At 41.9% G+C, this 13,051-nt stretch overlaps 1 protein-coding gene across 3 annotated transcripts in view; it reads right to left on the bottom strand.

The window, feature by feature from the left end:
- Positions 1-8,078: 8,078 nt before the first annotated feature.
- Positions 8,079-13,051, bottom strand: part of esrp2 (epithelial splicing regulatory protein 2) — a 36,674-nt gene continuing 31,701 nt past the window's right edge. For all 3 annotated transcript variants that reach the window (XM_063066815.1, XM_063066814.1, XM_063066816.1), the window contains 2 exons: positions 10,281-10,397; positions 8,079-8,920 (listed from right to left, as the gene is read on the bottom strand). In XM_063066815.1, the coding sequence (XP_062922885.1) occupies positions 10,308-10,397 (90 nt within the window). In that variant the 3' untranslated portion in view covers positions 8,079-8,920; positions 10,281-10,307. The remainder of the gene's footprint in view (positions 8,921-10,280; positions 10,398-13,051) is intronic.

The raw sequence follows: 13,051 nt of genomic DNA, 5'->3' as shown, positions 1-13,051 counted from the left end.
CAAAAACTTCACTGTGGTAATTGTTCTACAATGTTTGATAAACAATGAAACAGAAAATACTTCAACTTAAATAATAAACCAAAATGCATTGGCTTTAGCTCCTGAAATTTAATCAATTGTTCCGATCTTAACACAATTTCTCTCCTCAGGAGAGCTGATGAAAGAGATGGATTTATTGGTTGAATGAGCTTCAATCTCTATATCGTCCCACTAAGAAACACACCCTCCCTTTCAAAACATCACCAATTTTTTTTCCCTTACTGCATTCATTCTACTGCAAAGACCTTGTTTCCTGTCATTTAAAGATAAAAATGTTTCAGTTTATTCAGTTTCAGTCCACATTAATTCCAATATGAACAAAATTCATCTCTTCTCTATTATGCTCCACTCCACATCTAATTCATGTCCTAGCTGCTTGGCTCTCCTGACTGTCTCTGCCTTATTGTAACTTCATTGGCTGCAGAGCCATCAATCATCTCATTTGGGCACAATGGAAAAGGAGCCTCCATCCTAGTTGGCCCTTGCTTCACACAGCTGACGAAGAATTGGTGAGAGACAAAATGATTGAACATGATATTGATTCCAAATTAGGTCTTCAATTCCAAATTGTATCTATTGCACAAATTTTTTCACTCTGTTGATTAAAAACTCAGAGCCACAAGAAAGTGTATAATAGACGATGATAAAAGTGATTATTTTCAAGGTCATTACTCTTGCTCGTTATTAAAGATAGACTTTTACTTTCTATTCCCCATCTCATTTCTAAATTTTGTCATACCTATTAGATGTATTTTAAGAAGTCAGACTCCCTTTAATCTATTTCTTGTGCACATAGCTTTCTAATAATGATTTAATAAGTCTTCTACACAGTAATTAATGCTTTCTATAAAATTAATGAGCTTTAAACTAAAGCTGTTGGGGAATAGAACCATAAAACCATAGAAACTACAGCACAGAAACAGGCCTTTTGGCCCTTCTTGGCTGTGCTGAACCATTTTCAGCCTAGTCCCACTGACCTGCACACGGACCATATCCCTCCATACACCTCCCATCCATGTATCTGTCCAATTTATTCCTAAATGTTAAAAAAGAACCCGCATTTACCACCTCATCTGGCAGTTCATTCCACACTCCCACCACTCTCTGTGTGAAGAAGCCCCCCGCTAATGTTCCCTTTAAACTTTTCCCCCCTCACTCTTAACCCATGTCCTCTGGTTTTTTTCTCCCCTTGCCTCAGTGGAAAAAGCCTGCTTGCATTCACTCTATCTTTACCCATCATAATTTTATATACCTCTATCAAATCTCCCCTCATTCTTCTACACTCCAGGGAATAAAGTCCTAACCTATTCAACCTTTCTCTGTAACTGAGTTTCTCAAGTCCCGGCAACATCCTTGTAAACCTTCTCTGCACTCTTTCAACCTTATTAGTATCCTTCCTGTAACTTGGTGACCAAAACTGAACACAGTACTCCATATTCGGCCTCACCAATGCCTTATACAACCTCATCATAACATTCCAGCTCTTATACTCAATACTTCGATTAATAAAGGCCAATGTACCAAAAGCTCTCTTTACGACCCTATCTACCTGTGACGACACTTTTAGGGAATTTTGTATCTGTATTCCCAGATCCCTCTGTTCCACTGCACTCCTCAGTGCCTTACCATTAACCCTGTATGTTCTACCTTGGTTTGTCCTTCCAACGTGCAATACCTCACACTTGTCAGTATTAAACTCCATCTGCCATTTTTCAGCCCATCTTTCCAGATGGTCCAAGTCCCTCTGCAGGCTCTGAAAAACCTTCCTCACTGTCTACTACACCTTCAATCTTTGTATCATCAGCAAACTTGCTGATCCAATTTACCACATTATCATCCAGATCATTGATATAGATGACAAATAACAATGGACCCAGCACTGATCCCTGTGGCACACCACTAGTCACAGGCCTCCACTCAGAGAAACAATTCTCTACCACCACTCTCTGGCTTCTTCCATCGAACCAATGTCTAATCCCATTTACCACCTCTCCATGTATACCTAGCGACTGAATTTTCCTAACTAACCTCCCATGCGGGACCTTGTCAAAGGCCTTACTGAAGTCCATGTAGACAATATCCACTGCCTTCCCTTCATCCACTTTCCTGGTAACCTCCTCGAAAAACTCCAACAGATTGGTCAAACATGACCTACCACGCACAAAGCCATGTTGACTTTCCCTAATAAGTCCCAGTCTATCCAAATGCTTGTAGATTCTGTCTCTTAGTACTCCCTCCAATAATTTACCTACTACTGACGTTAAACTCACCGGCCTATAATTTCCCGGTTTACTTTTCGATCCTTTTTTAAACAACGGAACAACAGCCACTCTCCAATCCTCCGGCACTTCACCCGTAGACAGTGACATTTTAAATATTTCTGCCAGGGCCCCTGCAATTTCAACACTAGTCTCCTTCAAGGTCCGAGGGAACACTCTGTCAGGTCCCGGGGATTTATCCACTTTAATTTTCCTCAAGACAGCAAGCACCTCCTCCTTTTCAATCTGTACAGTTTCCATGGTCTCACTACTTGATTCCCTCAATTCCATAGATTTCATGCCAGTTTCCTTAGTAAGTACAGACGCAAAAAACCTATTTAAGATCTCCCCCATTTCCTTTGGTTCCGCACAAAGCCGACCACTCTGATCTTCAAGAGGACCAATTTTATCTCTTACAATCTTTTTGCTCTTAATATACTTGTAAAAGCTCTTTGGATTATCCTTCACTTTGACTGCCAAGGGAACCTCATGTCTTCTTTTAGCCCTCCTGATTTCTTTCTTAAGTATTTTCTTGCACTTCTTATACTCCTCAAGCACCTGATTTATCCCCTGTTTCCTATACATTTCATACAACTCCCTCTTCTTCTTTATCAGAGTTGCAATATCCCTTGAGAACCAAGGTTCCTTATTCCTATTCAATTTGCCTTTAATCCTGACAGGAACATACAAACTCTGCACTCTCAAAATTTCCCCTTTGAAGGCTTCCTTCAATAATGTTCTTATTGATTTGGATTAATGAGATTCAAATGCCCTCATCGTTCAAAAGCAGAATTTGGGGCAAGATTCAGTTCTTATCTGTTTATGTCATTTCAGATAATCAAGTGACTGATCAAATATGCTGCTTTGTGATATTGAGAATATTCAGTCCATTGAGTGACTGCTACCTCAGAGACTGAGAACTTCACCATCCCAATCCCAAATACCACCCGCTGTCCACCTAACCCCCCCCACCCTATGCTACACCATATTAATGCACATGATGATATACATTAATGGTTTGAGACATAAACCCATTGTCTCTTCACATTTCTTCAGTGGCCAGATGCTAAAAGGCGAAAACAATCTATTTTCATACGAGTGAAAAGAACATGCTTGGGAGTTTGGCCCAGGTCACACTGTTGCAGGTCAGTTTAGACAAATTAGGCAAATCAATCCATGGTTGGCAAATTTAGTCCCTGATTAGATATAAAAAAATATGCATATGAAGTTAGGAAACTCCAGACATCTGTAAAGACCTCCAGATATTCAAGCCCCTCAGCTTGGGCAATAAGGACAACCTAAATCTTGGAGTTTATGTCATTTGTAAAACAAGATGGAAACTGAGAGGGCGGTCATTAAAATTGTTAAAACTAGATGCTGAACACAATCCACTTTAAGAGAGGTTTACATACCAAGTTATAAAGTTAACATTGTAGAAACAAACCCTTCAGCCTACCATGAATATCCCTATTGAAGTTCATATCAATAAGTTCGTGCTCATTTAACCGCATTTGGTCTATAGCCTCCTGTGCATTAGCAATTGAAGGGTTCATGTACAAGCTTCTCAAGATGTTGTGAGCACTTGCCTCCTCCATCTTCTCAGTCAGCGCTTTACAAATTGCAACTAGCCCCTGTTGAAATAAAATCTTCCTTTCATTCTAAACTTCATATTTCTCAACTTAAACCCATACCTTCTGGTTTTAACCACCTTTGCCGTGAGGACCTGATTGTATGAACATCAATTTCTTCTGATAATGCCCCCCTTCTTCACCATTTCCCATCCCCTTTTCCCTCTCTCATCTTATCTCCTTATCCACCCATCACCTCCTTCTGGTGCTCCTTCCCCCCCTTTTTCTTTCTTCCATGGCCTTGCCTCTTTCACCAATCACCTTCCCAGCTCTTTACTTCATCCCTCCCCCTCCAGGGTTCGCCTATCACCCGCTGTTTCTCTCTCCCCTTCCCCCACCCCACCTTTTAAATCTACTCTCCAGCTTTTTTTCCTCCAGTCCTGCTGAAGGGTTTTGGCCTGAAACGTTGACTGTACTTAAAGGTTGCATGGATGAACTACAACAATTGTTCATCCCAGTTTGGCAAAAGAATAAATCAAGGAAGGTAGTGCACCCGTGGCTGACAAGAGAAATTAGGGATAGTATCAATTCCAAAGAAGAAGCATACAAATTAGCCAGAGAAAGTGACTCACCTGAGGACTGGGAGAAATTCAGAGTTGAGCAGAGGAGGACAAAGGGCTTAATTAGGAAGGGGAAAAAGGATTATGAGAGAAAACTGGCAGGGAACATAAAAACAGACTGTAAAAGCTTTTATAGATATGTAAAAAGGAAAAGACTGGTAAAGACAAATGTAGGTCCCCTGCAGACAGAAACAGGTGAATTGATTATGGGGAGCAAGGACATGGCAGACCAATTGAATAGTTACTTTGGTTCTGTCTTCACTAAGGAGGACATAAATAATCTTCCAGAAATAGTAAGGGACAGAGGGTCCAGTGGGATGGAGGAACTGAGCGAAATACATGTTAGTATGGAAGTGGTGTTAGGTAAATTGGAGGGATTAAAGGCAGATAAATCCCCAGGGCAGGATGGTCTGCATCCTAGAGTGCTTAAAGAAGTAGCCCAAGAAATAGTGGATGCATTAGTGATAATTTTTCAAAACTCGTTAGATTCTGGACTAGTTCCTGAGGATTGGAGGGTGGCTAATGTAACCCCACTTTTTAAAAAAGGAGGGAGAGAGAAACCAGGGAATTAGCCTAACGTCGGTGGTGGGGAAACTGCTGGAGTCAGTTATTAAAGATGTGATAACAGCACATTTGGAAAGCAGTGAAATCATCGGACAAAGTCAGCATGGATTTGTGAAAGGAAAATCATGTCTGACGAATCTCATAGAATTTTTTGAGGATGTAACTAGTAGAGTGGATAGGGGAGAACCAGTGGATGTGGTATATTTGGATTTACAAAAGGCTTTTGACAAGGTCCCACACAGGAGATTAGTGTGCAAACTTAAAGCACACTGTATTGGGGGTAAGGTATTGGTGTGGATAGAGAATTGGTTGGCAGACAGGAAGCAAAGAGTGGGAATAAACGAGACCTTTTCAGAATGGCAGGCAGTGACTAGTGGGGTACCGCAAGGCTCAGTGCTGGGACCCCAGTTGTTTACAATATATATTAATGACTTGGATGAGGGAATTAAATGCAGCATCTCCAAGTTTGTGGATGACACGAAGCTGGGCAACAGTGTTAGTTGTGAGGAGGATGCTAAGAGGATGCAGGGTGACTTGGATAGGTTGGGTGAGTGGGCAAATTCATGGCAGATGCAATTTAATGTGGATAAATGTGAAGTTATCCACCTTGGTGGCAAAAACAGGAAAACAGATTATTATCTGAATGGTGGCCGATTAGGAAAAGGGGAGGTGCAACGAGACCTGGGTGTCATTATACACCAGTCATTGAAAGTGGGCATGCAGGTACAGCAGGCGGTGAAAAAGGTGAATGGTATGCTGGCATTTATAGCGAGAGGATTCGAGTACAGGAGCAGGGAGGTACTACTGCAGTTGTACAAGGCCTTGGTGAGACCACACCTGGAGTATTGTGTGCAGTTTTGGTCCCCTAATCTGAGGAAAGACATCCTTGCCATAGAGGGAGTATAAAGAAGGTTCACCAGATTGATTCCTGGGATGGCAGGACTTTCATATGAAGAAAGACTAGATGAATTGGGATTGTACTCGTTGGAATTTAGAAGATTGAGGGGGGATCTGATTGAAACGTATAAGATGCTAAAGGGATTGGACAGGCTAGATGCAGGAAGATTGTTCCCGATTTTGGGGAAGTCCAGAACGAGGGGTCACAGTTTGAGGATAGAGGGGAAGCCTTTTAGGACCGAGATTAGGAAAAACTTCTTCACACAGAGAGTGGTGAATCTGTGGAATTCTCTGCCACAGGAAACTGTTGAGGCCAGTTCATTGGCTATATTTAAGAGGGAGTTAGATATGGCCCTTGTGGCTACAGGGATCAGGGGGTATGGAGGGAAGGCTGGGGCGGGGTTCTAAGTTGGATGATCAGCCATGATCATAATAAATGGCGGTGCAGGCTCAAAGGGCCGAATGGCCTACTCCTGCACCTATTTTCCATGTTTCTATGTACTTCTTTTGCCCATAGATGCTGCCTGGCCTGCAGGGTTCCTCCAGCATTTTGTGCGTGTTATATGAAGAGTGATTGCCAGCTACACCTCCCACTTCTGTATACCTCTCACAGCTGAACCCTCATTCTCTTCCGCTCTGAAGCAAACAAACCCCACCTTCCAGTCTCTGTTAACTGAAGCTTTCCATCTCGGGCAACACCCAGGTAAATCTCCTTTGCACCCTCTCTGAAACAATTACATCTTTCTCATTAGTAGGCAACCAGAACTTCACTATATTCCACACTAAATGCTGGAGGTGATAGGCGATACCAGACGAGGGGGACGGTGGATGGGATGGAACAAGCAGCTGGGAGTTGATAGGTGGAAGAGGTAAAGGGCTGAAAAATAAGGAATTTAATAGGTCTGTGGCCAATGGAAGAAGGGGGAATTGAAATGCATAACCACCAGGGATCCTGCCTTTTGCAGCAGAGAGAAGGTGCTTAATGAAGAGGTCCCCCCATCTGCACTGGGTCTCACCGATGTAGAGGAGTCCACACTGGAACACCAAATGCAATAGATGACCACAGTAGGTAAAGTGTTACCCCATTTGCAAGGACTGTTTGGGCCCCTGAACAATAGTGAGGGAGGAAGTGCAGGGGCAGGTACATCGCTTAACCCACTCGCAGGGACAAGTGCCAAGAGGGAGATCAGTGGGGAAGGGATGAGTGGACAAAAGAGTTGTGTTCTTTCTGATCCCTACCCAAAGTGGAGAGGGGTGGGGTCGGGGAACGGAAAGATGTGCTTAACAGGAGGATACCTTTGGAGATGGTAGAAGTTAGAGAATGCTGACCTGGAAGCACAGGCTTTAAGGTGATAAGGACAAGTGGAACCCTATCCCTGTTATGGTGGCAGGAAGATGGAGTGAGGGGAGATGTGCAATAAATGGAAGAGGTAGAGCAAGAAGTCGCTTAATTTATTTTGTTCAGTCATCCTATCTTACCTTCTTCACCACCATCACTTGAGGAATCTTTAGACCTGTACGCCAGACCAAGTTCCTCAATACTCCCTGGCCCCAGGCATTCTCTTTTTAAGAGATCCTCCCCCACAAAAATGCTTCATCTCAATTATTAGAATGAAATTCCGTCTGCCATCGCTCTTCACAGCTTGCCTTTTGATCGGTCGATTTGTAATGACCAATGTGCCCAAAAGTCTTGAGTTGTGCAATTTTTTGCCCAGTGACAACATGTGTGCACTGAACAATTTCTTCAATAAAACAGTATAAATAAGCCAGTTCTAAAATCTGTAAACAAATCATCGCAAACTCCATGTTGTCAACACCGTCCACGTCAGAAACCAGAAAAGGAAACGTGATTGTGTATGATTGTGGGATATACTTAACATGCCAACAAGGTAGAAGGCGACAACCTTTTGTGTGCAGTTTGAATTCCTTTGTGTGCTATTAGCAAAAGATGCATGCACGTGCACAGCTTAGAGGGAATATTGCTTCTGAGCAGCATCATTCTATAGCCCAAGACCCCCTGCCTTACACAGGAGCAAGTACTTTTCCAGAATCATTGCCAACATTGTGACATAATTAAAAATAAGTAAAATGACAAATCCTAATGTATACAAAATAACAGATTCAATTATGCATATTTAAACTTTATTGGCTATACAAAGCATACAATTTATACTTTCCAAGTTTCAAACTTGCTCTATTAACTAAAGTACATACAACTCAATCAGCCTCACATGAGACCTTTTCAAAATCTTGTTCTGCTGATATTGCACTTTGCATTAAGGCACATAGGGAAGAAAATCATGGATAACAAGGTATTAGTGCTCCAACAGCAGGTAATTTGTCACTTAGTCATCATAGTGTAAAAAAATTCATCCCTATTGCTTACAGGCATATACAAAAAATTTCTATTGCATGCATTAGAGGCAATACCTATAAGCAGCATCTTTGTGTCATAATATACAAATGGTTTAACATAAACACTGCATGCACATTAAGAACAGCAAGTCTACATGTGGCTCTGAAGCTACTAGGTTTAAATAAAATATATAACTTAACTAGTTAGCATTCTCAAGTTTTGCAAGTCACTTCCACGTCAGTATGAAGTCAAAATCATAAATGCAAGTTGGTAGTTAAAAAGGTAGAATATTGCAGTTTATTATGGCTTTTGCATTAGTGCATGACCCTTTGGCAGAAAGGGGGTGTCCCACACTTTGTAAGTTTCCTTTTTTGCCACATTCTGTACAAGGCCACTTTCCTTTAAGGACTTGTCATGCATTTCCCATGGGTACGAAGACTGGCAAATCGATGATGGGCCTTACACCAATCGGAGGCTTATGTACTGATGACCAATAAGTTGTCCATTCTTTTCCGATATAGCTCGTGTAGCCATCTCAAGGGTTGGAAAAGTCACCAAAGCTTCTCCACTGGGCTGGCCATTGAAGTTATACAGAATTAAGATGGTATCTGCTTGAAGCTGAGGGGGAGAAAAAGGGAAAAAATTGAAGTGTACATGGAAATTCTTGATACAAGTTGGAGGTTCTTCAATTGATAAATGAGCAAGTCAATCTAATGACTCAGACCATCCAGTTGGTAAATGTGTATCTAAACAAAAATTTAAATTGACAAAATTTAAAGAGCAAAATTGGATCACATTAGTTTAAAGAAGTTAGTGGGCAGACTATGATCAAGCTTCCACATAAATAACATTGTAGCATTTTAAGCATTGCTAATATTCTAACAAACCAAAAAGTCAGAAAAACACAGGAAAGCAGATTCAGGACAGTAACCAACAGCCAAAAAGGGGAAAACAAAAGGATAATCCTTTCAATGTACAAAGGGAGAGGGGGCAATAAAATGGTGTGCAATGTGTAAGTACGAGCACTAGACTTGCACTTAAAGAGCAGTGCTGCGTTTCAGAAAATGAAAGTTCATGTCATAACAATTGTAACTGATTTCACCAGATCTACCCTAGATGTGGGTGGAAGGAGCCGGTGAGTGCAAATGAAAATAGTGCTGCAATTAGTCAGCAAGTCAAGCAGCCTTCTTGGAGAGTGAAACCATTAGAATTTCAGGTTTCTCCTTGACCTACAGAATGTTCCAGCACTCAGTTTTACCTTTGTGCAAAGTAATTTAGTCCTGGTCATTCTGAAAATAAAATTTTAAAGCACACACCAGTTTGTCTGAAAAAAAAACATAATATCCTTTGATATTAGGAAAGGTCCATATTTCATCGATTCTCCAGGCTATAATCTACCAGAGAAGGAAATTTCATGTAAATACATCTCACACTCACATAGGAAACACTATTTTCCATGTGTAACTTCCTTCTCCTTCATGTCCACACCTTTCCATCTTTTCAAAGCAATAAAGGAACCATGGGTATTAGCATCAATCAGTGTTAGCTTCCTATCCTGTACCCATATTTCTCCAGTTCATTCTTGAGGGATGGAAAACAGGGTGCAATAAAAGTACCTGCACTGAACTGACTCTGGTCACTATGGTTACATGTCACCTGACTCGGAGTTTTCTCACCGGCACTCCCCACCCCCCCAACATTGGTATTATCAAAGCCAAGCAAGTTCCTTTAACCAGCACCGCTCCCACCAATTTCATTCCTAGCTGTTGAGAAAACACAGCTAGAGCCACTGCACAAAAGCTAGCTGCAAATACCTCGTTGTGGGTTTGCAGCTCCACCCTTGCAAGATGCCGGAAAAGCTGAGAGTCTCAGAGATGAGGCCGAGAGAGAGAAATGGAAATCCCAGTTAGGAAACATCAGTGGTATCACTCGAGAGCGAAGCCTAGCCAGACAGGCAGCTGGGAAGTTGCTCCCTTACCTTATTGACATTTGTAAAGTTGGTCATCTACAAACAGACCCACTCTTTGGGTGCCTGATACATACTCCTTGCTTGTTCGTTCATCTGAATAAGGCCGCTGTAGTCATCAGGTGCATACTACAGTACAAGTTTGAATATACACATCAGTCAATAGGAACATTGCTTGGTGAGTGCATGCTTCACCACAAATTGCAAACCTAGAAAGTTTTTACCCTGGGCTTTAACTTGGCAAGAGAGAATTTTAGATATTTTTTTAAAAAATGATTAAATTAAAATCCTTTTAACTTGATGATGAAAGGCACCAATGTTAACCATTTCTCTGGAGAAGTAACTTCTGTCTAACTTTGCTATACCTCTTCCTCAACCATATCATGTTGACTGTGGTCAAAAGTCATGAATAGAAGCATCAGCAGCCATTCATTCAGGACAAAGAGGGCATATGCCTTGGATAAATTTAATGAGAATGGGTCTAACTGATAGATTTAGGGAGCTCAAGGGTGACAGCTTGCTTCACACATGTAGTCTACACAAGCTCGGCAGAACCAGCTGATCTTTCTGCAGCAGCACAGCAGACATTTTAATGATGTGTGGGGCACAGGTGGCAAGAGAGAGCCATCTTTCACTTCAGCAAAAAAAAAAATTAAAAACACTGTACAGCTACTTTAGTTCAGAGCTAACTATTGAAGTGATTTTACTTCCAGCCAGCAAGAAGTGTTAGGGACTTCCACGCTGTCACCAGGTCTACGGTGCTGGTCGAGGGGAAACCTGCGAGAGTCTTCCTCGCCATTTGATTGATGCAAATTCTGGCATCGAGACTGGGACAGCACAATCTGGCCCAAAGTGATCGAGCCTTGTTGCTCATGGTAGTACTGGAAAGCCACACACTCGTCTCCACAAGGCTGGGCAATAATCATCATTCAGTTCACAGTGAGCCCTGGTGAATCATATTACAACACAGCCTTTGATTAAAGGTATGAGAATAACGTCACGCATATTCCCCCTTCAAAGTCAAAATTGATTTAAAGAATCCACACGGTAGGCTTATTCAGGAAGTCAGAAGGCATGGGATCCAGGGAAGTTTGGCCAGGTGGATTCAGAATTGGCTTGCCTGCAGAAAGCAGAGGGTCGTGGTGGAGGGAGTACATTCGGATTGGAGGGTTGTGACTAGTGGATTGGAGGGTTGTGACTAGTGGTTTCCACAAGGATTGGTTCTGGGACCTCTACTTTTCATGACCTGGATGTGGGGGTAGAAGGGTGGGTTGGCAAGTTTGCAGACAGCACAAAGGTTGGTGGTGTTGTGGATAGTGTAGAGGATTGTCGAAGATTGCAGAGACACATTGATAGGATGCAGAAGTGGGCTGAAAAGTGGCAGATGGAATTCAACCTGGAGAAGTGCGAGGTGGTACACTGTGGAAGGACAAACTCCAAGGCAGAGTACAAAGTAAATGGCGGGATACTTGGTAGTGTGGAGGAGCAGAGGATCTGGGGGTACACGTCCACAGATCCCTGAAAGCTGCTTCACAGGTAGATAGGGTAGTTAAGAAAGCTTATGGGGTGTTAGCTTTCATAAGTCGAGGGATAGAGTTTAAGAGTTGCGGGGTAATGATGCAGCTCTATAAAACTCTGGTTAGGCCACAATTGGAGTACTGTGTCCAGTTCTGGTCGCCTCACTATAGGAAGGATGTGGAAGCATTGGAAAGGGTACAGAGGGGAGTTACCAGGATGCTGCCTAGTTTAGAAAGTATGCAATATGATCAGAGATTAAGGAAGCTAGGGCTTTACTCTTTGGAGAAAAGGAGGATGAGAGGAGATATGATAGAGGTATACAAGATATTAAGAGGAATAGATAGGAGTGGATATCCAGCGCCTCTTCCCCAGAGCACCACTGTTTGATACAAGAGGACATGGCTTTAAGGTAAGGGGTGGGAAGTTTAAGGGGGATATTAGAGGAAGGTTTTTTTACTCAGAGAGTGGTTGGTGCGTGGAATGCACTGCCTGAGTCAGTGGTGGAGGCAGATATACTAGTGAATTTTAAGAGACTACTAGACAGGTATATGGAGGAATTTAAGGTGTGGGGTTATATGGGAGGCAGGGTTTAAGGGTCAGCACAACATTGTGGGCCAAAGGGCCTGTACTGTGCTGTACTATTCTAAATATTACAGGTCACACAATAAAGACAATGCAGTTCACCCTGGTGTCCATTAATAAGATCAAAAGCAGAAGTCTACCACCCAGCAAAAATTTAGAAGCGGATAGTTAAACTTTGATCAAGCACCACTCAGGTTTCTAAATTAGCTGAAAAATAACTTCAGGGAAAAGATTAGACCAGTTAAATAACACATCTCAAGAAAGGGGAATGTTAGTTACGTGGTTCTGGGAGAACTGTGAAAACAAATGGGGTTGGGAAGTGCCAGTTAGTTTTTTACGGTTTCTAACATGTGCTTGAAGTCTACTTTCATTACAACTGTAAAATTCTCTCTTGCCAATTTCAAAATAAAAAGAGTTGGGGTGGAGAACATTATTACTTCAGGCATCTGAAGTGAAAAGGATCAGAATTACATTAAAGCAAACATGTACATTCCAAACTCACACATTGCAGTCAATCTGTCATTGATTCATTAATCCTGATAAAGGCCCATCCACCATTTTCTAAAAACCATTACCTTGTATCTAACATGCCCAGCAAAATATTAGAGGTTGGGCCAGATAGTTTGTTCAATTATTAGCATATTACCAGACCTGCTCTCACACAAAGCAATTTTTAAGTGATT

The sequence above is a fragment of the Mobula hypostoma genome, chromosome 14 (genome assembly GCF_963921235.1).
Source record: "Mobula hypostoma chromosome 14, sMobHyp1.1, whole genome shotgun sequence".
NCBI classification, from domain to species: Eukaryota; Metazoa; Chordata; class Chondrichthyes; order Myliobatiformes; family Myliobatidae; genus Mobula; species Mobula hypostoma.
Note: the sequence above shows the minus strand (reverse complement) of the source record. Positions and strands in the feature narration are given on the sequence as shown.